The sequence below is a fragment of the Tupaia chinensis genome, unplaced genomic scaffold (assembly GCF_000334495.1).
Source record: "Tupaia chinensis unplaced genomic scaffold, TupChi_1.0 Scaffold143824_1, whole genome shotgun sequence".
In the NCBI taxonomy this organism is placed as follows: Eukaryota; Metazoa; Chordata; class Mammalia; order Scandentia; family Tupaiidae; genus Tupaia; species Tupaia belangeri.
This window is the reverse complement of record NW_006203674.1, coordinates 684997-712963: the sequence shown is the minus strand read 5'-3', so window position 1 is coordinate 712963 and position 27967 is coordinate 684997. Positions and strand designations below refer to the sequence as shown.

The 27967-nt window shown below is 42.0% G+C and overlaps 1 protein-coding gene across 4 annotated transcripts in view; it reads left to right on the top strand.

Moving 5' to 3' along the window:
* The window catches only part of CADM1 (cell adhesion molecule 1), a gene marked incomplete at its 5' end in the record, with an annotated part of 74259 nt that overhangs the window by 42736 nt on the left and 3556 nt on the right, over window positions 1–27967 (top strand). For 2 of the 4 annotated variants that reach the window (XM_014582819.2, XM_014582817.2), the window contains 3 exon segments: window positions 6665–6697; window positions 14516–14569; window positions 26677–26808. In XM_014582819.2, the coding sequence (XP_014438305.1) occupies window positions 6665–6697; window positions 14516–14569; window positions 26677–26808 (219 nt within the window). 4 annotated transcript variants of the gene reach the window in all.

Sequence of the window (27967 nt, the reverse complement as noted above, 5' to 3'; positions counted from 1 at the left end):
CACACTATATATATGACTGTCATAAATTAAAAAATTAAAACCACCTTAGAAAAAGAAATGAATAGCTATAGGGCCAAATTCTGAAACCCATTTAAAAATCCTTTTATAAGAATGAAGTAGGTCATTTCTAAATGAGTTTTTCTCTTTTTTTAAAGCACATATCCAATTAAATACTTTGTGTTTCTTGGAAACAGCAAGGTTTTTCTTATTGGTGTTTAAGCACTCACAAACCAACACACCTTGGAGGAAATGATTCATAACCCGAGGCCCACATTATTATTTTGGCTTTCATAGTCTGATATCATAAGCTATTTTCATGGCTAATGTGCATTAAAAATAAAGACAGTGGGGACAGCCCTTATCCTTCTTGATATTTGTAGAATGCGCCGAAGTGGGGGAATGCAACACCGTAGCACGTAAGCACCATGGTTTCTCAGGCACAAAAGAAAGATGTACATGAGTGCTCACGATTGCATGTGTGGCTTGACCACCTAAGTCATGGAGAGATTTGCACCACAGAGAACTGTGTCTTCCAGAGTCTTCGCTTAAGGATTCCCACTTTGTGCTATTGATGTCTGCATGGTGCATGGGAATAGGCTGGTCTGCTTTTAGGGAAGCATTCAACAAATATTGAGTGTCTTTCCTGTCCAGTGCTACACTAGTGCCTATGGAAAGAAAAGACTTCCTGAACCTCCAATATTATGGTTGAGAGAAGAGATGATACACACAGAAAAGTAGTAGGAGATACTACACAGAGGAGTGACTCAGTGGCTCGGGGAAGGGGGCATAGAAGTCTGGGGAGAGTGTCACAGGGGAAGTGAACCTTGGTCTATGCCATGGGGGGGGGAGGGATGGGTGTAACATGAATAAAACAGGGTGGCATTTTAGAAATTAAGCCTTAAGGTCCAACATTACTTCAAGCATCTATCTTCAGTGTGTATGTGTTTTGCGTGTATTTATGTTTCAGGCATAGATTAAACTACTGCTACTAGGGAATACGCATCTTTCATCCGAATCTTGACTAAATTGCCTTGTTTCTAGAGGTGGCATCTATTCCATTAAGACCATTTTTCATTCCTCCTTTACTGGATACTTATCCAATGTATAAGTATTGAGTATATGCCAGTGTGCCTGGTGACACGAATATTATTAGGCAACTAGCAAAGGCTCATGAGCTTCCTTTTACAGAATAGGCACCAGGGACAAGCAGATGGCATAATGCTAGTGTTGCTGATGGCCCACGTAGTTGACCGGTTCGAGTCCTAGACCTGGAGGCTTAAAACTCACGCCGGGCACGTATGCATGCATGCCCAAGATCCCAAGAGGAGATTGGAGAAGGGATTGTGATGTGGCCATCCCCCCAGGGGGTGATTTCTCACTTTCTGTCTCTCTGTCTCTGTCTCACTGGTGAGCACACATGCCCTGTAGCAAAAATCTCTCTTAAAAAGAAAAGAAAAAAAAAACAGAATGAGTCACCTTTTCAAGTTTTTGCCCCCAAGAGTGTATGTCCATTTTTTTATCCTGTCCTAAGTGTCTGCATTTTTTTATTTTGCTGATGATTGTAAGTAAACCTATGACAAATTACATCATAGCCAACCAGGTTTTGACCCGTATTGATTTAGGAGGGGATGGGAGAAATCAGAATACCGCAGTGATGAAGATCATCTGAGCCCACATTTGTTTTCAAAATGAGCGAGTAATGGGAAGTGGGATTTTTTTTTTCTAATACTTCTGTCATAACTTCCATTATTTTATATTCTTAATTTGAAAAATAATCCTGGAGGTAAAGACAAGACATGTTTCCGTATTAAAGATCTGTCAATAATGCAGATAAATAATATCATGAATATAGGTTTCTCAGGGTTAGAAAGTGATAACTTGGAGATACTTTGGCAGCAGGAAGTAAAGGCCTCGTCCTGAAGGACCTCTCAGTAGCTGACACAGATGAGTATTAGGAAGGGCTTAGAGAGCCTGTCCCTGTCTCCATCACCACCCTCCACCACCACCCTCTTCTCTTCCTCTCCTCCCTAGTACTTCTCCTTCCTTCCTTCCACCCAGTATTCACACGCTACACGATGTAGAAATTGTTTTCCTTGTTAAATGAAATCACTATACAGATACCTATTATTTTGCAGAACATCTGGTTTGCAAATGAAAATATCTCAGGGGTGCAGGAGCACTAGTGCACAATTCTGAAGAAGCTTTTAAAGATATTTGAAATTGCTTAACCAAAAAAAAAAAAAAAAAATCCGACTCCCCTTCCTCCTGTTCAGTGGCACACCATCTCTTCACTGGGAGGGGAGACGATACTCAAAAGTAAGAGAGCTTTCTTCTGGCTCTCCTATTTAGGCCTTTTAGCTTCAGTTCTGTCCCTATCCGCTTCTCCCATTCCGAAAAAAAATGGGAGTTTAATTAAAGCATAACACAGATGGAAAGAAAATTAACCTGGAAACCAGGAGAAAGTAAATTTCAAAGTTCAATTTTCTAGTACTTACTCTTGCTTTCAATAGATTTCAAATCAGTTGGAAAAAGAAGAAAGAAAAAAAATTCCTATATTTAATATATATTGGCCAGCACAGCACAACTGTGAAAATAAAATTGTCAGGGGAATTCTTCGCCTGCCCCAGTGTCTAGATTTAAAGCACCTCCGTAATACAAACTGAAGGGGAATTCAATTAAGAAAACCCATTGGCTCCTTATTGACTTTAGTTAAGAAAATAAACTGGGGGAAAGTGTATTAAAATATGTCCAGGCTGCTTAGTATGCTTTCATTTACGCTTATGACAATCAAAATGAGGGAATTTAAGTTCTTTACAATTAAGCTTCGCGTTGGAGTAGATTGGGTTCTCTGGGTTATTACACTGCATTTTTGAATGTATACCCTCCTCACACACACCCCCAAAATGCAGTCTTACCGTGAATCTCTGCTTTGTAAAGCAAGAGCACCACGGATCAATTAGGGAAGAAAAAGTATTTAAGGTTGTGAATTTAATTTTGTTCTCGGATTTTCATTTTCATTTATGGCACCCGTTGTGTTTGAGACCACGGACTAATTTATGGATTAGTTTTAAACCCCCAGTCTGTCACACTCAGTGAACAATTCTAAGTTGGAGAGAATCCATATGAAAGGATTAGAATGTGCCACAGTGGAGCTTACACATGACTGTTTCAACTAAATACTGCCCAGCTGCCTCTTGTGCACTCATTTGTTTTTCTTTCTTGGTTAAATGGCTAGTGTCTCTAGTTTTACACATTGTCAGAGCTTTTCCGTTTTGTAAATATCTTATGCTGCAACATGAAATATGTGTTATATTTCATTTATTCAAGATTGGATCCCATAAGCTGTTTTTGTTGGGCTGGGAGACTAAGAAGAGAAGTCAATATTTAGTGAAATGTGCATCTTCCAAGTAGCAGTGCAGGATCCTCCCTCGGATACCTTATTTGATTATACTCCAAAAGCAGTTGGAGTAACTGTTAAGACCATACTCACTGGGTTTGTAAGAAGATGGGATTTTTGTTGTTGTTGTTGACCATATAAGATAAATGTACAATAAATCTGCCCTTGTTGTAATTAAAATCAGAGACAATACTCAGCTAGGCCTTTTTAATTTCACAACCCAACACCACTGTAAGTCCAACTCAACTTTTTGTGACCTATTTTTCTCATTGCCCTAGCTCGAAGATTTTTTTTTTTAAGGCAATGATGAAACGAGGTTTTAAAAAGCCTTTGTTAGGGCAATTAGGCACTCTCATTTTTCAAGCTGATCGCAGCATTTATACATATTGGAAATTTACTATCTGCGTTTTTCCTGTATGCCCAGAATGTCGTCAGACAATATGATGACTCCACAAGCTGATTCACAAGGGTGGGCTTGCACATTTCCCCGGTCCTCTGATTAAGATACACTAATAACGCCTTCACAGAGCTGCACTCACATCAGAGCCAGGGTCTGTGGTTTCTGCATGAAGTCATAATGCAATTATGAAAGAGAATTAGATTCTGTCATAGTGCTCTCCTGCAGGGAGCACAAAGTCACTTCTAAAGAAGTTTTTCTTAATTCTTGACTTGAAATAGCCTCTGTTCAGGGAGCATACCAGATACTTCTAGAAAAATGGAGTCAGTGGCTCGCCAAACACACCCTCAATCTCGTTCTCAACTTTGTGGCCAGCCTGTGTCCCCACTACAGTCTCCCTCTCCATAGCTGGCCGTGGTTTTGCCGTTTTCAGCTGCAGTAACTATGTTGTTTGATTAAACATGTGTTTGCTTTCGCCTGTTGTAGAATGTTTTTTTCCTTCTCAATATCCCTTTTTTCTCCCCCTTTCGGTCCAATTGATGGATTTCCCATCCCCAGAATGGGGAGGCAAGATGCACTGTGAACTTCTCCTCATTTGTTTCCTGGTTCCCACACAGGAGCTGACACCTAGCTTCACTTGGTTTAATTTCATCATAAAGCTGACTTAATGTTGTGTTGTAGGAGGCAGTAAATTGGGGTCATTGGTTAACGCTCAGATGTTATTTTTGAAGACTCTAAACCTTGGGTTTTACTCTACCCCCTTTTTGCATCTCATACTAATTATTTACTAGGTGAAAATTAAGCATATTAGAAGCGCTACTACAAATATAATGAACCAAAGTGTTTATTCCTTTTTTTTTTTTTGGAAGGGAGCCAGTGCCTATCCATAAAATGTATTATTGTGCATACAAACGTTTCTGTACAAATGGGCATTCGATTTCACTCCATAAATTTAAAGTACCCCAAATGAATGATGTACTTTGATGTTTCAACTAAGGAGGTTTGTCACCTGTGTCAGGGAAATCGGGAAGAACCTGACTGTGTAGAGTGTGTTTCAACTGTACAATTTTCTGTATTGTTTTTCACTGCTATTTTATGCACACAGACATGACTTGTAAGTATTGTGTTCTTATGCGGTATATTTTGTGTTTATCTTTCCTTGGTCTATTCTTCAGGAACTCAGCTCTCAGTTATATTAAGCTACATTGACCTCTCAATCTTCTGGTTAATTCTGGCTCCTTAAAAAGGGCTGTAATTTTTTTGATGGTATAGGGTCCTGAGGAAAACATGCCAACTGAAGGGGAACACCAGTGTGAATTCACATGTCATATTTATAAATCAGAAGCACCAGGCTCATGACCAAAAAAGAAAAAGTTATGTCTGATGTTCCAGTGCATTTAAACATTGCCTGTGTCAAGTTCGAAGGAGTCTTTTGGCATCTCCAGAATTCATGAGAACAATTACCAGCTAAATAACTTCTTTGTGAAAAAGGACATGGGACTTCCTGCAGTTTTCACCCAAAACTACACTTCAGCCACCAGCTTTTGACTAGATGATTAGTTCATGTCTCGGTATCACGATCGCTTTTTGACTGGAAAGGCCTAGCAGAAGGAAACTTGCTCAAGAGGTGTAGACCTAAAAGTGGAAGCGTGGCCAGGTGGGTTGACATTGGAATGAACTTGGCTAGAAGTGTGGTATTAAAATGGATCTGGATAAAGAATATCATCACACATTTTGTTAGGTATTTATCCTACTTCCCTTTTAGCCAAAAGTAAAGAGAAAACTCCTTGAGCCATGTGGAGGGATTTCCTGTGAAGAGAAGCCAGTACAGCAGGCCTGGTGTAGAAGCCTGGTAGAAGGAGAAAACTTAGATAGCATTGGAAATAAAAGAAGGAAGAGATAAACCACATTTTCTTCCACAGCAAGTTCATCTACCAATGAAACAAATTACTGTACTGTCTCCTAATCCAGCCGTGAAGGCAGGAGCCCTGGCAGCTCGCAACAACAGTACATGTGGTTCTGAATTGTGAGCAAAGGGATGGCTGAGTTCTTACATTTTTGGAATGTCAATGATTAGAAGTGGCATTCGACAGATTGCACGGACTTGGGTGTTTTCACGAAAGGCTTCTGCTCCTGGATCGTAATGTATTAAGAGTTACACCAAGTGAAGACTGGATGAGGGAGGTGTGTGTGTGTCTGTGTGTGTCTGTGTGTGTACAGAAACTAATCCCTTGAACATGTTCATTGCCATGGCCTCCCAGTTCGTTGAGCTTTCCAGTTAAACTCTGCTGAAATGATACACTGGATGGAAAACTTGAACCTGCACCGTCATCTACAGGCATCTGATCATAAGCAGTCAAAGGATCCTAAAAGTGCAGTTGACTCAGCGATGCCTAATTGGCAGCCAAGAAGCCCGAGTGCACGGGTGGGTTCTGTTAAAACAAAGGCAATGTTTGAATGTATGAATCCATTGTTTAACCAGCCTTCTGACTGAGCTTTTCTGTCACAGTCCTGAGCCTTGATGCGTTAAGAGCCATCCACCAGCCACTGAGTTTGCACTGGTGTTTCTCATCGTTTTGCATGTGCCCCTGACTATTGACCAGCAAATACATGTGTCCTGGCAAAACCTCCCAGAACCAAAGAATTTACTGTTTTCCTCACTGGCTCGCAGCTTTGAGCTCAAGGCATGTCTTAAAACAGTGCAACTCACTTCAAATGCTTTTTGCTTTTCATTTATTATTGCTTGTCACGCGATGTTCTTTGAAAGCTTGCTCATATATTATCTGTTCCATTTTTTTCCATTTTCCCTTTTTTTGCATGCCGTTCCTCCTGTTTCTTCCCTTCCTCCAATCCTCTGTTCCCGTCTGTAGACACAACGGCGACGACAGAACCAGCAGTTCACGGTTGGTATCACATTACTGTTTATCTACTTTCTCAGCGCTGCTGAGAGGCAAGGCAAGCCTGGGAAAAAAGAGAAATGTAGTCTTCAAGGGAAATCATGTTTCAAGTAGACCAATCTCATAAATATAATTTTTAAGGCCTGAAAGGATGTTGAGTCTTGTCATTTCTGTTGTGGGTTCAGTAGCCAATGGTTGCAATCCAAGACATGGTCTCCTGCTCACTGGCTGACTGGAATGACCAGAGCTTCAACTGCTCATAATCCTCCGTACTTAAAAAACTCCACCAAACCTTGAAATTCTTGGGACTTCAAAAAAACTAATATTTGCCTAAAAGGCATAGCATTTGAATGAAAGACCCAGTTGCTTTCTTGATTTATAGGTTGTAGTCCCAGGTAATTTTGAAGAGAAATCATTTGTGTCCTTCAGTAGTTGAGATTGAAGGGAAGGTCAAGGAGGAAGATTCCTGTTTAAATTCATGAGGTGTGGTGATAAAGAAGGTCATTGGTCTCCTTTAGAAAGATCATCACTTAATAATTGTGCTCCTAATCGCACTTACCCCACTCCTCCCCAGTTCACGCTTAATCTCTGTGTTCACACAAGTTTAGGCTCACATTTGGCAGGAAAATCTCCAAACCAAGGATAATACCCTATTTTAATTTTAACATTATTAACTTTAAAAAGAAATCATTGGTGCAGGGGTGTCTTGTAGGAAAAACAATAAAGTGTTGGTTAAGTTTTGAATCAAGAGGTGATTAAAAACTCAGTGAGGGAAGCTCAGGAGAGGGAATCAGGAAATATGATCCCCTTTCTCTGTCTCGCCAGTGACTGACTGGATGGTGATACACCTATTAGCGTGCTATTTCTTCCCAATCAGAAAATGAGAAAATCTTATTTCATCTGTGATATCACTTTATTACTTAGTTCAAACCAAACCCTGGCCAGACAGTGCTTAGAGAAAGTTACATTAGTTTAAAAATGGGATGAATCTTAATCCTTGAATCCAAGGAAATTATGTAGTAAAGGGCCTACTTCAATCACTTTGCATCTTGTACAGGGTGGAAATCTATCCTTTAAAAGACAAGAGGTGATCAGCCAACCCTGTAATGTTAATCCAACTTTTAGAGAAACATCTGGTACAGGCTGATTTCCTTAACATTGGATGACTTATCAGTTGGAAATTGCTCAGCAAAACCTGCCTGAAGGTCAGGCCTTTGCTTGGCAGATAACCCTGATGTTTGGACTTTCCACTAAGGAATTCTGACAGCAGGACAGAATATGGAGCAATATATTCTTCCCGACCCACTCCCACTTCGCTCTGCCCTTTCCTGTTGCTGTCACAAAGGGAAGAGTTCATAAAAGGGGCCAGGTACACTGCCAGTCATGAGAGTTCAATTAGGTATAAACCCCCACTTCCAAAAGTAATGTCCCATAGCACTTGCTACATCTTGGGCATTATACTCCATTAAGCTTAGTTATTTGTAGGTCTCATCATTAATTGAGTACCTCTTGACTTTTATCGATTATCCTCAGAGCTTTAAGGTTATTTTAATGTAGTTCAAGAGATTTTGTTCTATTCTTTTTAAGATTCCTTAAAGTCTGAGCTTCTTATAATTAACTGCAGGGTCAAATGTAACCATAAGATTACCAAATTGTGTGAGATCTTTCAAGAAATAGTGATCATTTATCTCCTACGGCTCCAGAGTTCTATTTTCCAGGTCTCTTCAATAAAATGCTTATACTTCTGTGACTAGTGTTTACAGATCTTAAAGTTAGATAGGATATACAAAGTAGGAAATTTGTCCACTGATCTGAAAAATAAAGCTAACATGGATGCTAATTTTTATTTTAGAATACTTTTTGTTTGTTGGTTTGTTTTTTGTTTTATAGTTGTGTGGTTTTGTTACATGGCATGTTTGTTCACCAGAGAGAGAGAGAGAAACAGAGGGAGTGAGTGATATATGAAAAGTGAAAAGTTAACCCCCGAGGATATGGCCAAATGGCGTCCCTTCTCCATCACTCTCTCAGGAATTTTGGTGTGCGCGCGCACACACACACACACACACACACACAATTTATGTTCCTCAAGCCACCAGGACTCAGACTGTATAGTCAGCCATGTGGAACCCAGCCACTTTAACCACAACACCACCAGCTGGCCCAAGACACTATTTTCTTTTTTGTTTTTTAAGAGAGATTTTTTTTCTTTTCTGTTGGGTGTGTGCACTTGCCATAGAGACAGATAAACTACCCCCAGGAGGGATAGCCATGCCACAATCCCTTCTCCTTTCTCCTGTTGGGATTTTGGGCATGTGTGCACATGCACCAGGCGTGAGTTTTAAGCCACCAGGGCCAGGACTCAAATCATGGTCGACTATGTGGAAGTCCAGCAACGTAATCATTACGTCATCTGCCGGTCCCCAAGATACTATTTTCAATCAGGACTTTCTCTTCAAAGAGAAAGGGAAGTTAATCTTTTTTTGTGAAATAGTAAAGAGACACTTGGAATGGGATCTTATATTATTCCTTATGGCAGGATATTTGTGTACTGTGAAAAGCAACCACTATCTTACTAGTTGGGGACAGTATTCAAGCCAGGGGTACCTCAGTAGGATGTAATTGACTGACAGTCCATGAGAAATACACCAATAGCCAAGAAAGTTTAGGGGAAAAAATAGAAAGTAAGAACAGCCTTATCATGTGTACGTAAACATATATACACCATACTTTAAATTGGACTCCTTAACAGCAGAGGAACAGAGAAGTGAGATAATCCAGGCTGATCCCTGTATAATGCATTTATAAATACATTCTTCTACTTGTCTGAAATCCTCATAGCATCTTCACAAATGGCTCCAACCACTGTTTTGAATGGTACATTCAGCCTGCCACAGAAAGCTTTAGCGGAAGCCAAAGTAATATCTAAAATTTCACTTGATCAGGAAAAGTCTTCCAGGTTAGTTGTCAGAGTAGAAAGGGAATAGACATGGTTGAAATTACAAAGAAGGGGATCAGATTTCCAAAGAGATGAAGGTATAGAACTGATTTTTATCCTGGTGAGTTATGGCTGAAAAATACAGCTTCAGGACAGCAACCGTTTGACGTAGATTCGTTTGAGAATAATCTCAAGATGTTCTTTACAATGATCTGGGCCTAGAGATATGTTTGGTGGTTTGACAACTTGGCAACTTAAATGACAAGACATAATGGGTCAGCCAACTGTGACCAACTTACTGGTCTTAAAAGTTTTCATACTGGATTTCCTTCCCTATTTCTCTTTTATAAAAAGAAAAAGAAATAATTATTTTCAAAAGCTTTCCCTTTGAAGACTCATTAAAATGTTTTATTCAAGCTTGTGTTGCTAGAGTCTGTATGAAGTTTACCAGTTGTTTATGTATGTTGACCATTTGTTCCTACCAATATCTGATTGGAATAAGCATGTATTGGAAGGTTAGAAGTGCATGGGCATGACTCAAAACCAAATGGATTTTCTCCAAAAAGAAAAACAAATAACAAATAGCCACAATGTGTTTTGAAGGATCTAATTGAGAGTGAAGAGCGATGGGAGTGTAAGAATGGGATACTTAGACTAGGCTGACACGAGGGATCTTCTCTGAATAAGGATCTTGAGCATTTGTGTTTTTGGAGCTCATCCTTAAGGCCTGGACAGGAAGAATCCTGTGTTATGTGTGCATGTCGAGCAATGCAAAAACCACTCTGCCAAATCTGATACCACATGGTTTGAAATTTATGGCAGAAATGCATGAGTGACTAACGCACGGATGGTGTAGTCGTTATGATTATTGACGTGTGGGTGCGTGTGATGGTTTTTGTTTGTCTGTTCAAACGTGGGCGCTTCTCTGTAAGTGTCTTGTGCCTTGTTCTTCTTCTGCCCTGTGTGTCCCCTCTCCCTTCCCACCCTCCTCCCCATGTGAGGGGTCGGGTGACAGCATGCCCCTGGTCTGGAATAGTGCTTGTGCTTCTGCTGCACTGCAGTCAGCTGGCTTCCTCTGGGTTTGAGGTTCTCTCTCTCGCTCTTGTTCTCTCTTTCTCTCTCTCTCGCTAGCCCTCTCCTCCCCATTTTATTATGTCCACCTCCCCTCTTGCTTTCCACCTCTTGATACAGTAGAGGTTGATGAGCTCATGAATTTTCATACCCCAAATGAGTTTTTAAATAGTGCTTAATTCAGCTTATAATTGTGGTAAGATTCAAACTGGGCACCCCTCTGAAGAATCATTTGTCACTTTCAGTTTCAGTTTCAAAATGTTTGGCCCACACTAGGTCCATGACCAGACCCTTAGACCCCTGCCCTTAGGTAATTGCCCATGCATCTTCCTTACCCTGACTCTTTTATACATAGTACAAACCATGATATAATTCTAAAAGCACGTGAAATTTTATCTTACTATATATTCAATTGTGGGGAAATTCTTAAGACTATTTAAAAAAAAAAAAAAAAGAGCCAGCAGTGCGCATTATTACAACCGCTATGTCCACCATCTGTGTATGTACCTCTATGTACATCTCTCTGTATGAGTACATAACAATGGCATTCAGAGGCTGTCATTCAGTCAAGGGACTCTGCAGACATTGTATGTTCTACACCAGAACAAAGCTAAAGAGGTTTACGAATGGCTGCAGGACCTGAAGATTGTGTTTCAGCCTTGATATGCAGTTTGGAAACAATGTGCTACTGTTTAACGGCGTGAACCAAATTTCTGCTAATGGGAAGAAGGGAAAAACTCTCCACAAAAGCTGACAAAGCAGGAAGAACAGGATGACTGAGCTTTTAGATTAAAAACTACACTCTTATGGCTGGTGATGGAAGTTAACAGTTTCCATAATAAAAGGCCAAGTGATCAGATGTATGCTGCTTAGGTAAGAGCGAGATCATCGCCTACTTTGTTTTTTATAATGGGAATGGGACTAGGAACAGTGGGCTACATTTTTTTTAATTTCCTAAAGGTTTTATTTGATCATTCTTTTCTGAAATTTTCTGGAAAATAAAAATGATACCCTGATTCACTGATACCCATAGGCATTTAAATTTCACTTGACCTTGAGTGTATTTAAATATCTCTAGGACTTCTTATTGCTTCTTCTTCTTTTTTTTTTTTCTTAGCTTTTTCTTACCCGGGTTTCATATTGCCACATCATACCATGTTTAGAAGCCAGCAGTTTGTGTTGAAAAGAAAGGATGGCAACTGCAGAAGCACTTCTGAGAAGGGCTGTGTTGCCACGTATGGCATCATGAAAAAGCGAAACGCATGTCTCTGCAGAAGAGACAACAACTGTGCATAAGTTAACTGATCACATTTGCACCTTGGAACTTTATTAATCGCTAGGGGAAAAAATCCCATAGGGACAAAAAGTTAACTTTCACTTGTTTAACAAAGTTTAAAGAAAATTGTGGAATATATTTTAATGAGAAGCAAGTAGAAAGGGCTTTTCCTGGGTGATAGGAAAGTTTAACTTGAAGAACCAAGAAATAATTTCCCACTTATTGTTAAATCGTGAGATTTCCTTTTGAAGAATGTTCTCTGCTTCATAAAATGCATCTTTGTTTTTTCCTTTGAGAAAATGAGAGGTGTATAATTTTTAACATGAAAGAAAAATACCTAAACCAAAGTCGTTTTAGGAGGTAAATTTTGCTTGTCCTCACTTGTACACCCGGTGCTTCAGTAAACTCTTACTAATTGTATTTATTCAGAAATTATCCAACTATGGCAGAGCACTGTAGATTCATAAAATACAATAGAACTGCAAAAACAAATTTAACGCCACTAGCCTAAATGGCCTCCCACTTTAGAACATAATCTGAGCACTAGATTGCAGATGATTTGGTATATACTAAAGTTTATGCCATTAAAAATGATAGTTTCAGCTTTAATGATGTGTATATCAACTGTCTGTTGCTTTTTAATGCAAAACTTTGCATATCAATGATATTTCATCAACATATTTGTCTTTATTTTTTAAAATTAGCTTTCTAATGCCCTCCCCAAGGAAACAAGCCTTCAGCAGTAAAGCTGCCTACTTGAAACATCCTTGTTTAATATGGTTCATTGGGCACCGAGCACGTATGTAGAGCGCTTTGATATTCATTGGACCACGTAGAAGTGAGGGATTAGCCTTCTGAGAACTGCAAATTCATAATTAACTACAGAAAAGTTCTTTATGTTGCCCATTTATAACGGTTATTCAAATAATTGTATTCATCATTCTTTCTACAACGTATATAGCCAATTAGAAATAGCAACACTTTCGACCAATCAGATTTCAGGACAAATGAACAGCATCCCTACTCAGTTGCCTCTGTCATTTATTGAATTATCGCTGCTTTCCCTTTCGTTGTCTAAATCCAAAGTTTGGGAACACCTGTGAACTCAGTCTTCCATTTTTGATTGACACCTGCTCTGGAGTATTGGCACCCAAGGGTCATGATGGAAATTCTTCTTCCTCAAGGGCTGATAATAGGACAACCTCCTTGCAGCAAATCAAACTGCCTAGCAATTGTCATTGAGCTTCTTTATAAAGCAACTTACAAAATCCAAGCTCTACTATATGTACATGACTGTTTTGGTTCATTTGGGTTTTTAAAAATAGTACAATCAGTCTGACATTCCTCATATCTAGAGCATTAGTTGTGGTTGCTTTTACGCTCAGATTGGTCATTCACTGGGCATCACATCCAAATCATTAATTTAGCAAATAAGTGCTGAAATACATATCATGCTTGGCTATTGAAGAAGGGAAAGATGCAAAACTAAGCAAGACTTGCCCCTCTCTTCAAAGACCTTGAAGTTTAATAAGGTTCATAAGTAGCTTCAAAAGTGACAAATCCCATTACAAAAATATAAGCAAATGTTGTCTGAATTAGAAGACCCAGAGCAGTCAGACAAGACTGAGCAGAGTGGCCAAGAACAACCAAAGGGCGCCTTCTGTGTCTAACATTTTGCTTTGTTTAATAAACTTCATTAAAGGGTCAACCTACAGATAAATGTGAAGAAATGGATACCACCTCCTAGCTGAGCCTCCCCTACTGTTTATCTTCTTCCTTGTTCACCTTTTTTAATTCAAATCAAGGCTAACCAGAACCATCTCAGCTGGCCAGCAGTGGGGTTGACTCCCATATAGGCATTTCAAGCCCCCACTTGATTATCTCCTGACCTAACTGCTTTTTCAGCTTTGAGGGTTTTATTGTTCAGGAATACCATTGATTTATGAAATTCTCTCCTTCAAAAAAAAAAAAATCATTTCATGAATCAGATTTTCTGATGAAGGCATAACCTGCAATCTGCGGTTAGCAGATGCTGTACCATTTTGAAATATGTGATCCAAGATCATCATAAATTGATAATGAACTGTGGTTGTCACTATTGGCAAAGGATTTCAATTTACAGTAAAATGGGAGCTAAAACTTACATACATCAGTATGTAACATCTAAATATATTTGTATTTAAGAGGTATATCAGAGCATCGACAGCTAACAATCAGGCTTTATTTATTTTCTTTCTTTTTGCATGCTGTTATGAATGAGTGATTTTAAACATTCACCTTCATGTTTCATGTGGTTTGAACAGTGGAGACTGAGGACTCTTTCTGCCTCGATTGTGTATCAGTAGCAAAATTACATTATTGAAGAAATGTACTTACGGATTAATACATTCAAGCTATCCAAAAAAGAGAGAGATAGCAAGAGATTTGGCTCATGTTTTTTTTTTGTTTGTTTTGTTTTAAGAAATTCATCCTCAGTTCTTAAGTGTTTTGTTTATGTCCCTCGAGGAATGAAAAGAAAAAACGATTTGTTTTTACTTGTAAGGCCTTACTCAGTTGCCCAATTCCGCAGAAGAACTGGACAGTGAGGACCTCTCAGGTAAGGGCTAGTCATTAGGTAAGGCACGCAGTGTCCAACCTGTGGGTGCTCCATCCACCTCTACAAAACAGCCCTTTGGTTTGCTGAACAATGCACTAGCAAGTGTGGATTTTGAAACTACCATAAAGCAAATCTTTATCAACACTTTCTTCCTCCCCATTCACCCACCCACTTCTCTTCCCTGGGTGGTCGTAATTTATATTTCAGATACGGGGCCCATGCTATTGGTGCAATAGAGGTCAACGTATCTTTGGGAGTGTACTAAAGCCACTCTGTGTTCTGCGGCTTACAATGATGTTTACATCCTCAATATGTCATGGTTCAGGAATTTTGTTACATTACCAAGCAGTTTAAGGGTGTTGGATTATGTGACAAGATCTTTAAAAACAAACTCATATTGACTATCTACTTCATAGAATGGACTGAAAAAGCCATGTCGTAGTTATCTTAGAAGTAGGGGGTAGGGAGGGAAGGGAGGAAGAGGGGCAATTGTTTTGTCACACACCATGATGTAAACTAATTATCCACCTCAGACCTTTTTCACAGCACACTGAGCTCTTGCAAAAGTAGGTTTCATGCTTGATTCCAGGATTTAGGTGTTACTAATTCCAGAATAAGAAGCATATCCTAAAAAGGAGGGAGGGCGGAGATTTTAAAGTGGTCAGAGCTAAACAATTATATGAGCTCCCATGATGTTGTGGGACTTGACTGTCAACCAGTTATAGCTCCTTCAATGTTTTCATTGATCACTCACATAATAATCAGTAAACAAAGGCCCTTTCCTTGGCATTGTGATGGAGAAACTAAGACACAGGACCATAGATGCTTACTGTAGTCTATTGGAAAGGAACGTTCTACATTGCCCATTTCTGAAGTTTTCAACAAGCTCCAGTTAATACTTGGTTGTTGAGGTGCCATCCTTAACTCTAAGTCTTGCCCAGTGAGAAAATAAGATAGTACTGCCCAGTCTTTTAGATGCAGTAAGTTTATTACCTACTCTGTGCTTCATTCTAGCCTCAGGGATATCTTTACTTTTGTGTTATGTGGCATGTCCCAGTTTGAGCTTAGCTATTTGATTTTTTTCTACAAAGTGAAAGCTTCAGGAAGCCATGTTGATTTCGTTCAGTGCTGCCTGCCTGTTGTGTAGGAAACACCGACACTGGCTGGATGACTAAATGAATTCTAAATCCCAGTGAGTTTAGATAAATAATAGACTAGAAAATAGCCAGCTCATCTAGGGCTGTTTGTTTTTTATCTTTGCCTCTTATTTTTAGCATATTTCAAAAACTGCTAAAACATTAATTAATGTTAGTTTAATTTAAAAAAAAAATGAGTAAGTCTTTCTCTCTGCTTAAAATGTAATGCTGGAATTAAGCAGTTTCTTCTTGAGTTCCTAGTTGTAGACAGTCTCAGTTCTGATAACCCTAAATAAAACAACTTCGTGACCCAGTGGCCAAGACACTAGGTCTTCCCAAGGACCCTGTGAAAGGACTTCTCATTGGTTTACTTGGCCCTGATCCCCCTTGGCATCTTAGCCAGACAAGGATCACTTAGATATGCAAAAGCCATTTTTCTCCTCTTTAGGAAAATGTGACTAAATCAGCCATCCACCTCCTCCGCCAGCATCATCAATTAGGAATACTCTGGGTCTCAGCACTGCACCATGTCAGATGGGTCCCTGCTACAGTTCTATCAATCACCAAGTCAGGAGCAATAAACCAACAACTGTTTGTGTTCATAATAATTCGGTTAAATTAATAATTACAGTGCCCCCTCCCCCACGCCTTCCAGGAGCACTGCAGTCATATTGCTCCGAAGCCGTAAGTCATGTAGAACACTGATGGACTATCAGGCTAGGGCTGGGCTGCCTTTGCATCTGGTTTGATGAACTAATCAAAAACTGATTAGCACCTTTGTTCAAAGGGGATGCTGATTAATCAATTACTATTGATTGTGAGCTTGGCTTCACTCGGCAGCAAAGAGACATCTGAAGGGAAGAAAAAACAACCAATAAAAATTGAGCAGCTGTCATAGTGTTTAAATTTATTAAAACAAAATACATTATTTTTTATGAAGCTGTCTTGAAATGGGTCACTGAAGGGGAGCATATTGATTGAGAAAGGATGAACTTCTCAAATTTCTGTAGCCTGGAGACTGAATTCAATTATAATACAAGACAAACAGGTTAACACCCGTCTTAAACAGTCCATCAATAAATTAGAGTAGGTGTTGCACATTTAATGCTAAACTGAAGTAATGAATAATATTATCATCCGTTCCCTGCTGCATAGAGGTAGAAATCTCCTCCTTCCCGTAGTACAGATAAATGTAACATACTGGATTTCCTTCCAAATAATGTTGGTCTGTCTTCCACTCATAACCCTCTCCCACCACCCCCATTCACCAGTGCTACCTCAGTTAATGATAATGTCATAAGCAACATATGGCACTCCATCCTCATCCAGCAGAGCAAGTCACTCAGCTGATCCTCCTTTTTAATCTGCATTTTAAAAAGTGTGCTTGTGTGTAGTTCAGTGATTTAATTATTGGCAGACTAGAGAAGCTTATGCAGTTCTACTTTGAACTCTTTCATTTACTTTTGGGTGTTCACTGTGTTGATGATGGACCCACAAGAGTTTTGAATTGCTTTATCAATTACATCTGCTGTTTCCTGGTGACAGCTGGTGGTGATTGCCACCCGTGTGGAATAGAATAGCTGTAAGCATATTTATCCCTCTATTTTATTTTAAAACTTTTTTGAAGTGCCTCTAACTGGCTCCTTCCCTTCAGCAATAGAGGGGCTTTGGGGACCTGTTTAGTGGAGTGAGATGGTAAATACACAGTGCGCCAGAGAGTGGCCCTCCAGCACAGTCAATGCAATCCATCAGTCTTCTGTGTTGGAAGCAAAGGCACCAACAAGAAATTCCAGAGCTGTCATGTGTTTTCAGCTCTTGCCCTACAAACAAGAAAATGATGTACAAATAAGCTACTTCTCCCTCATAATCCGCCAAATAAGTAGAGAGAAAAGTCTACATGATTTTGATACTCCTTGCCTAGGTGTTAAGGGAAAATGTAAGGAAGCCAAGTATGGTTTTCTCAATGGATTACAAAGGAAACATGAGCTCAAAAGATAGTCTAATTAAAAAAAAAAAAAAAGTCTAAATGTAGATAACCAAAGCACTTAAAAGGCTTTTGGATCCACGTGACCAGCTCTGATGTAATCTCTCTGGCCATCTGGTTCCTAGGAGTATCTTACAGTCTTGGCTGAATTTGCCTGAGATGCATACGGAAAACTTGACAGCCATAGCATTCAAGGAGAGCTCTTTTCTTGTTGGCCTTCACATAAAATATGGCCTAGATTTGGCAGACAGGCTATTCCTTTTCTTTGGTAGATTAATAATAGCAACAATAATGATAATAAAAACAAAACCCAGCTGAGCTGTATAGACATTTAAGGTATGACCCAAACATCTAAACTGTGGTGTGATTTAGCTTGTATTTCTCTGGCACTTTACAGTTCAGAAAGCTCTTTCACACATATTATCTCAGTTGATCTGTATTCGTTCCAAAAATTGTTTGAGTCCCTTCTACACTCTAGGCTCTGGGCTGGGCACCAGGCACACAACAATGAATGAGACCAAGTGGAGTTGGAGCTGCCGTGGGCTTCACATGCCAGGGTCCTGCTCCTACTTCAGTGGGGGAAACAGACTCAACACACAAGTCCATTTCAGGTGGTGACAATAAAGCTGGATGAAGTGGAAGTAAGGGACTAGGACTGGGAGAAAATGGAGGTTAGTTTAGAAACACTCATCGGGCGGAGACCAATGAGACAATAAGACCTGATAGAGGAGAATGAGCCAGCATGGGACCAGCAGAAGGCATAATGGTTATGTAGCTGGACTGCCACATAGTCGATCACAGTTTGAGTCCCGGACCCGGTGACTTAAAACTCAAGCCGGGCACATGTGTGTGTATACCAAAAATCCCAAGAGAAGAATGGAGGAGAAGGAATTGCAATGTGGCCGTCTCCCCTGGAGCGTGATTTCTGTCCCTCTGTCTCTCTCTGTCTCTCTGGCGAGCATACACACCCTATAGCAAAAATCTCTCTGTCTAAAAAAAAAAAAGAGAGAGAGAGAATGAACTATCCATGGGAAGATTTCCATGAAAAGCCTCTGAGATCATTAGGGGAGGGTTGTCAGCCTCAGATTACAAATGAGGAGACTGGGGCAAAGGGGTTACCCTTCTCGCTTACTCGAGAGGCAGCCAGAATTTGAACGCAGGTCTTCCTTCCCCCGGAAAAAATAGACGACTTTAGTTTAGAGTGGTCCCCATTCCCTTCTGAAATGCACAGCTGCCTTGGTGCTGGGGTCTTTGGAAACTCTTTTCCTCTTGAGCCTTTTTAATTGAGTGCATGTATTTATGGAGTGAGGAGGGAGACACAGGGTTCTTCTTAGCCCGGCAGGCATAGCACCACGTGTTCGCTCTCCTGGAATTTCCCACATTAAACCAAGCTCTTTCCCCTTCAAAGAAGACCTACACTCTGATGTTTTCATTGATATTGTCTCATTGACTCCCCTATATTATGGGATCCATTTCCCCTTAGGTAGTGTGCTAAGTGCCATGGAAACGTGATAGGTTGGAAAAGGTTAAGCCATATAAATTCTCTTCTAAAATTTAGTTGAGTGCAGGGCTCAAACAGTTGTATTGGGTCCCTGCCAGCTCATCCAGGACTCTCTCACAGTGCGATTTGTACTTGTACCACTGATCTCTCCCATAATCCAACATCCTGCTGTTTTGCCCACGGGGAAGAAGGAGACCATCAAATAGAAACTTTTCCAAACTGAAACCAGTTGGCAGGTCACAAAGCAAAGTGTGAATTCCAGTTCTACAGGTTGGACACTGCTTTGGGGTGACTTCACCATATTCATTAATCCATCCTCCTCACACCCCCAAATGCCTGAGGTCCACAGAAACATCTTTCTCCAGAGAGAGATTCTAGTGGGAAACGTATGTCTGGAAGTATTTGATACCTCTGTCCTCTTTATCAGGCGTACGTTCCTTTAAGGAAAACTCTGGTGTCATCCTCCGTGCCTTCCTGTTGCTTCAAAGGCAGTCACAGCTCTGAGTCCTTGTTATTATGAGACAAGTGGAGTGAACTCTTAAGGATGGCTTTTGGTCTCATTGGGATGCGAAATGCCTCAGGAGGATTTGTATCCTGTTGCATCAGGTCATTTCCACCATTGTAAAATTAACCAAAGTAACTTTAGAGGAGAGAAAAATATACTAAAGAAAAAAAGAAATTTGTTTGCGTACTTAACTGACAATATCCTGATACTCAGATGGAATACATGAATCGCAACTTGAACTAGATGGCCTTTAGCTGCCAGGTCCGCACCCTAGACTATCATAGTAGACAGCGAGGCCAGTCGTTACGCCATGTGAACATTCTAGATAAATGAAAAGAAAGCTTGGTGATTTCAACTCCGTAAATATGTATTGGGCATCTTAACCTTGTGTGAGTAATGCCAAGTCTACAATCCAACCCTTACCCTAAAGAGATTGGAATTATTTGCCTTGGGTTGGTAATAAGAACTGGAATAAAACCCTCCTTAGGCATTATTTAATATAGCAGATTTAAACTGAGCAAACACCAAGTTCATGTGATATGCCAAACCCTGAGCCAAATCGGCACTTTCATATTCAGCCACAAATCGGCTCGCGGAGCAACCCCGTAAAGGATATAATTGTGCTCAATGGCTCAGTGTGCCTGGTTGACCTGCCGAACGACGCAGAGAAAAGTAATGAAGCTCAACTTATTTCCCAGATCTGATGGCAGGTGCAATGCCCGTTCCAGTGGACCATGCAGGATGCGACCTCCTAACTCATCCCGTTTGGGCCTGTTTCTGGAGGCTCACACTAGGCAGTCTAAGACAGCCCCAAGGCCTGGTCGCTGAGCAGCAGTAACGCACAACCGCAGTCTGTACGCAGCACTTCTAATTTAAATGAACACATACTGAGCTCGGGGTGGCACGAGAAGGATGATCACTGCAGTTTTCCTTTAAGTAGCTTAACATAGTGCCTTTGAAATGCCTAGCATAGCTGCCGTTATGTTTCTAGAATTGGATGCAGCTGACGGCTAGTACTAGCTGCCTGGGATGCTATATGGGATTCTTCATGATTTTCTTGCCTTAGGTTTATTCCTTCTCTTCCACTTTCTCAGAAGACAGAAAGGAAAGGTTATGCTGCAGAGAGGCTACTGTGCTCCAATATATATTAACATCTTAATGGGAAAGCTGTGCATGTACTGTATACATTTACTACTCTCTGACAAGAGGGAATTAAATGTCAGAAGGATTTGTAGCATCTATAATTGAATTGGTGCTGAGAAAAGCAAATCTTAAAGAAGAATAACATATTAGGATTAGCAAATAATGTGGCATTTTGTCAGCGCATGCCATTCAGTTTGTTCCCCTTCAGTAATAAAGTTGTGCTTTTTAAAATGCACACTTATTTTTGTTGCCATAGACGGGAGCCACAATAGGAGATAAGAATGAGTAGCTACATTTTTCAGATGGTGCCGGGTTTGTGTGTGTTTTGGTTTGTTTTTTTCTGTCTTTCTTTTTTTTTTTTTTTTGAGGTCAAATTTTGTTTTGGCTTCAGATTTGCAAAATCTACTGCCGGTCAGCTTCTCCACCCCCCCACCTCCTCCATTTTAGCAAGAGGTAGCGAAGGATACCGTAGTCATTAAGCTTTCTCGGAGATAGCCTAATCCCTGCAGCCCTGGGAAGCTGGAGGCAGCATTTCCATTATAAACACCAATTCTAAGGTTTTAATTAAACTGATTTGGCCAGCAAGATCTCAGTCCAAGAAGATGACTCAGACTGAACCAAGTGACAGAGAGTTGCCAAAGTCAAGGAGTATACCTTTCTCTTCGTTCTGTCCATCCCTGGATATAACGACAGAGGCCGAGTATCCGAATTGTCTAACGCATAGAAAGAGAGGACCGATATTATTAGAACTTCTCATGTGTTAAGTGTTGGTTTTAAGATGAGACCTAAGGTAGTTTATAACCTATTAAAAGAGTAAGTATGTATATTTAAGGGGCATGTCTATATCTCCCCAAGTTGATTTAACGTTGCCTTTAAAGCCTGAGCCAGGGATGTTTGGAATGCCAGGGTGCGCCCATGGGGTGTGGCTGTCACGCCATGCTGCATATTTAATTATATATTACTGTGTCACATTTCACCTCCTCAGGGGTACAAAACCTGGTGTCCTTTTTGCAGAAACACTGACCTTGCATTCTCAGTTCCCTACAAGAACCGAGGAAGGGCTTCAGGATGGGCAGGCTGCAGCTGCAGGGAGAGTTCAGCTCAGAGACTGCCTCTGCTCAAGTCCCTATTTGCCAGGAGCTCGTCTAGAATACACTGGCCATCCCTGGTTATCTGTGGGCACTTGCGTGGTAGTTTATGTTACAGGTCCCACGCCAGGTGGTAAAGTGGACATAGGGTCCGGACCCCTTGCAGAGCCCTATTCAGCACAGGGTGCCTGGCTGCCGGGTACTGTGTGATGGTTCACGAGGTAGAGGATGGATGCAGTGCACAGTTGGTGGAGTAAGAACAGAGAGAGGAGGAGTCCCCTAGAGGCAAGGCAAAGAGATGTAAATTCCACCGGCAATCACCTTTCTTGTTAGGCCCTAGGAATCTACTGCCTTTAGAATGCGCCCCCTTCATATTGCCCATGAGGAATGGATCAGGCCAGGTCATCTGGCCCAAGGAAAAGACGTCTGAGCAGTTTGGAGCATCCCTCTTGAGGGTTTCTTTGAGATTTTTTTTGTCCTTGCCGTGTCTAAGGTGCTGAAATGAGCCCAGGCAGGTGGAAGCTACGGCCGTGGCGGTAGTAGTCAACTTAGCATTCTGCAAGCAGCCTATAAAATCACCTGGAGCCAAGTTGTTTCAGCTTTTTGCCAAAAGAAGAGCTAATTCACGAATACTAAACAGTTCGTGATTTAGCTGTCACACCTGGAGCCCTAGAAATGGCTGCTGGATGGGACAGGACTGGCAGGCAGGGATGTACCTACCGCCACTGAGTTGTCACGAACACCCCCTAGCATTTACAAATCAGACTTTTGAAACGATGAGGCCCCACTCCCTGGAGATCACATGGGAGATTGTTTGGATGCGTGTCCAAACTCCAGTGAGATTGTTACCTACGCATGCTGGAATAACCTTTGTGCTAGACACACGCACCAAGCAGAAACATAGTTTTGCTTTCCAGGGTGATGGGGGCAGAGCTTAGTCCCAGAATAGAGACAGTCTGATACCTGTTACCAAGTGAGAGGGACAGTTGTAGCCTGTTAGGGAACAAGAAGTCATGACTTTCTAAGCCAGAGCGATGCCCATTTGCTTTGTGGATTGGGCACGTTTGTAAGTGCTTCACATGCCCACGTTTGTTTTTCAACTGAGAAGCGAGGGGCACCTGTGGAGTCTGCTTTGGGTTTGCTTGTCTGCCTGGTGAGCAAAAGGAGCCAATGTCTGGAAAGGAAATTCCCGGTAAAGCCTTGGTCTTGGGACCTGAATGAAAGGATCTGCACCCTAAGAAGAGGGAGATCTTTGGTTAACGATGAAAGGCACAACTTTCAAAGTAGAAAAATTTTGTTAAGGATCTGGTCAGAGTGCTTACCTTGTGATTAGAGCAGGAAAGCTCAAGTGGCCGATGGGCTCTGTGCCTACCCATGCCCCTTTCAGTGGTGGGCATTTCCTTCGGATTCCAGTTCTCGCCCTGCTTCAGTAGCCTAGTGCCTCGCCTCCTGTTGTTGCTTCATACCTCCAGTGGGACGAGCCCGCAGGGTGGCTGTTCTTAGCCAGGAGCAAGTAGCGGGCCTTGTCCCTCTTCCCCCGCTGCCTTAAGCCAATCAACAGCACCATGAGAACTCCACCCATCCCACACATAGAAGCAAAGAAAGGAGTGGAATGAGTCTTGGGATCTTCTCAGCTCTTCCTAGGGGATGCCAGGCCATCACAGGCACTTAGTGAACAGGCCCCGCCCCATTAGTGCCTTCCACAGTAAACCCAGGAGGTGGGAGTGGGGTGGGAAGAGGCGGCAAGGCCCTCATAACCGCCAATGTTCCCCGTAAATTAAACATCAGTTACCTCCATGTCCGTCCGCAGTAATTGAAGGCAGGAAAGATGTCTCAGTGATTAACTGTGGTAGTAAACTTTCTGATCCAAGTGAGTATCAGAAGATAGCTGGAGAGATTACCCTTATAAATAAGCATCTGTAAAATATGTATGTCCTTGAGGGTGGGGAAGATCAGACTACTAGAACCTAGGTATTTAATTTGGGCTAAGTGCGGAGAGAAAAAAAAAGAAAAAAAAAAAAAAAAACCACTGAGTATATTTAGCACTAAGGTCATGAGGTGCAAAGGTCAAATGAATAGTTTTTGGCTCAAGAAATTGTTTATTCTTTGTCACAGAGCTTTCCCTGCTCCTTTCTGGCTTTCTCGTACACTTCTAGAACGTTTGATGGCATGGAGGCGACCTTTTAACAGCAGACAAAGGAGTACCTTCCCCAAGTGGGTTAGAGGGTTAGAGTTGTACCTACAACAGCTTTTGAAGGCTTCTCTCCATTCTCGGCCTTCCCAGGGCAGGACTGCTCCTCACCCGGTGCTCGTGTGCCAGCTTTCCCCTCTCCTCCCAGTCTAGGCTTAGTTCGTTTTCCTCACTCAGATCTAAGACATGAAGCGTTTGTTGAGAGAGAGACACACATTTCAATAGCTCTAAAGCCCATAGCAGTCGGAGGCAATTCAATCTCATTTCGTCAAGGTCATCCCCTATGTTGGGGGCCAGGTGCAGTACAGCAGTAGCTGGACCTACATAGGAAAGGCCCTGGGTTTGAATCTCAGGACCTCCCTGAGCATATGGGAGTGTGCATGCCCCTGATCCAGAATGGCTGAGACTAGGGGAGATTGAGGCATGAAGATCCTGTTGGGGTAGCCCATTCTCTCATGGAACAAAAATTAACTTAAAAAAAAAAAATCCCGTATTTTGACAGCTCTCTCTGAAAAACACAGCCTCCTCCTATTCTGGTCCTCTTGGCCCCCTTGAACAGTTTCGAATTTGTGCAGTTGGGGTGCAAGTTTCCAGTGTGTAAAACACTCTCCACCAGCAGACACCCCATGTCCAGGGGTACCCCCAGGAGGCTTGCAAACTCTGTTGTCAGGGAAAAAAAAAAAAAAAAAACAGAGGGAAGAGAAAGTTCCCAGGGCCGAGTTCTGCCTTGAAATGACTTCCAAGACGACAGGGGCTGTAGCATCTGCAGTCAGCAACCTTCTGGGGGAGGAGGGATGTTTCTCCCCACCACGTCTTGAGCTGAGCTTATTAGACATGTTCCTGGAGGGGCTCGCACATCATGGAGCGGGCTAATTGGCTGCAGTGCACTCTGCCTCCAACCCTTCTCCATTCTCCAATTAAACTCCCATCATCCTGTTGTCCTGGGCGGCCTGCCGCTTTCTCTGACTTGGCGTCTCGGTTCGGGTTTGGGTTTGGGGTTTTTCTGTGGTCCTTTCAAAGGTAACTGAATGATACACTTTAAGTACTCCACTTTTTTTTTTTTTTAATTGAAACTCTTTTAATTAAAGCACTTCTCACGGAGCCCTCAGTCACGAGTTATTTCCCCACATCCTTCAGTGCTTAATCTCAGAGCAGAATTGGAAATATCGATAGAAAGTGTAAATCATGCTCTACTGCTGAAAGCGTTGTATCAGGTTTCGGCTCAAAAGAGCACCATTACCTTTAGCTGTCACGGATCTGTACACTTGATCGATAAACTTCAAATATTATTAGAGGTGGAGGCTTCAGAGATTTGCTCTGTTCTTTGGAGAGAGACAGAGATAAATCTTTCTTAAAAATTGACTTGAATTTGCACTCTCAGTCTTCCTAGTGAAATGCATTTCTCTTAGGCGTCCAGCAGCTGCAAGGGGGACAGATTTATGGGCCATGTGCTTCTTGTACTGAAAGATTTAAATGGTAAATCCTTCACATATGACTTCACAAATCATGTAAAGTTAAAAGATTTTTACCGTTTCTGTTGCTGCTGTGCTTAAATTGTAAGGTACAGCTAGTAAATCATTTTAATGGAGGTGTCGGACTTGACTCAATAAAAAAAAGACAATGGTTTAGCTTCCACTCCAAAATGTTAATGTATTAATCAACGGGAGAATAATTGTTTTTTACTACATTATAAATCTCGGGTGCCATTAGGATTTCAGCAAGGGGTGATGTAGCCACATTCTTAAATTAAAATTGTTTACACGGCCATACATCCGTTCTGCATCGCCATAGCTCATTCCGGGTTCATTCTGGAGTTGTTCCCCAGCCAAACACGTTGTTCCTCAGTTGGAAGAAGACATCCTCAGGGAGTGATGCTTATAAAGGAAAATTAATTGCATCGCCAAGTGTTAAATAAATAAAATAAAAACTGTCTGTGGCAATGGACAATTATTCCTTGCTGTCTCTTTTGAAATAGGTTTTTAGGTTTTAAATTGAGGCTTACTCCCTCATACATCCGAATGGAGCAAGCGTGTTACTTGTCTCAAGTCTCCTAATCCTTGTTTCATCTCTAGGCAGCTGTGGCTTTTGAACGCCTTACTTTTCCTATGCATTTACCTGTCAGGGACTCAGTCACGGGGCCTCTATAGAGAGATGCTTTGGCCTCCCCTTCAGACTTCCTGGTATTGCCTAAAGGTGCCTTAAATAGTCAGGTCGCTCTCCTTATTAGGATCTGCAACTGGTCATAGACAGTGTGAATGCTTGAGCCTAGGTCAGGACCGCATAGGGTCTCTGTCTCCCCTCCCCGCCTCCCTAAGCTTGTTCCACATGCACTGGCGCTCCTGTGCTGCTTATAATGAAATTGCCTTGTGGGGAGAACAGATCAATTCAGGACTGGACAGGTCAGTCTGCTCCCTCAGTGTAACCTGATCCATCTCGAATGTTCTCTCTGACTCTCTATGTAAAAAGAAGGTGCCCTTCTGACCCTGGAGGCAGGGTGGCCAGGGCTCCTGGTGTCTTGTAACAAGCTCTTCATCCCTATCCCTCTTCTGATCTCCACAGACTCTCGGGCAGGTGAGGAAGGCTCGATCAGGGCGGTGGATCACGCCGTGATCGGCGGCGTCGTGGCCGTGGTGGTGTTTGCCATGCTGTGCTTGCTCATCATCCTGGGGCGCTATTTTGCCAGACATAAAGGTAAGCAGGTGCTTTGGCAGGCAGGAGCAACAAGTCGCCACAGTCCCTGCATCCGGGGACATCTCAAGGTTGCCCTTGATAGGCAATTTGGTGTAGGTGGCCACATGGTCCATCTGATTCCTGAAACTGAGAGAGGAAAAACAGAAATCTTAGCAGCTGCTGATTAGGACTCTGGGAGGTGAGGAGTCACTCTCCTTGATTTGGGCTTTCTCTAAATGTCAAGCTCGAGAGTTGTCATCCTACCGTCCATACCTGGGGAGACAGCAAAAGTGATTGAGTATGGGCTGGTGTGCAAGGCGTGGCGTGAACCTCACGTGATAAGCACGGGAGCGTGTCTTCACCGCCCACTGCTCGCTGGGAGGCAGGTGGACGAGCCCTGTTCCCCGCCCGGCACCAAACTCTGGGTAAGCTGATCGCAAGGGCTAGAATACTTCCTTGGTGTGGTATGCCCAGGTTAAAGAAATCCTTTGCCTTAAAAGCCACATAAATATGTATTTTTTAAAAATTATCAGTGCAATTGATTTAAATTGCCATTAATCATCACACTTAGCAACTGTGCAGTCTGGGTGGGCAATCATCTTTGCCAATGCTCCTCCTCTCCGCCCCATGCCGCTCTGATCCTCCTCGCCCCTCTTAGTAATTTATTCTTCCTTTTCTTTGTCGGTCCCTGTCTTTCTCAGTTATTTTCCTCAAGCACCACCGCGAGACTGCGGGGCTGTCTAGTCTCTTGCATCCTGCTTGATTGTAGGACGTGGTTTGGGGGCAGGCCCCTGAGCACAGTAGTGGAAGGCCTTTAGGACAGTGAGGGCCAGTCTCAAGCAGGAGACAGTTGGGGGCTCTTGGAGCTGCCCAAATCCGCCCTCTGCCATGCTCAGGAGGCAGTCTGTCTGGCTGAGAGCTCACAGCCTCTAGATATTGAGCTTGAGAAGCCAGGACGGTAAGGCCAAAGAGCAGGGTGGGATCCGAGCAGCGCAGGGTCCAAGCAGCGCCTGAGCAGGATCAGGGACAGGGAACAAGTGCCTCGATCTACAGAAAAGGAAACAGGAGGGAGGCACTTGACCCCTGTTTTCTCTGATTCATCACGTTGAAAACCTGAAAACATATATAGGGAATATCTCAGCCTTTTTACGTTTAAGACTGTTCAGAAACACAGTGTATA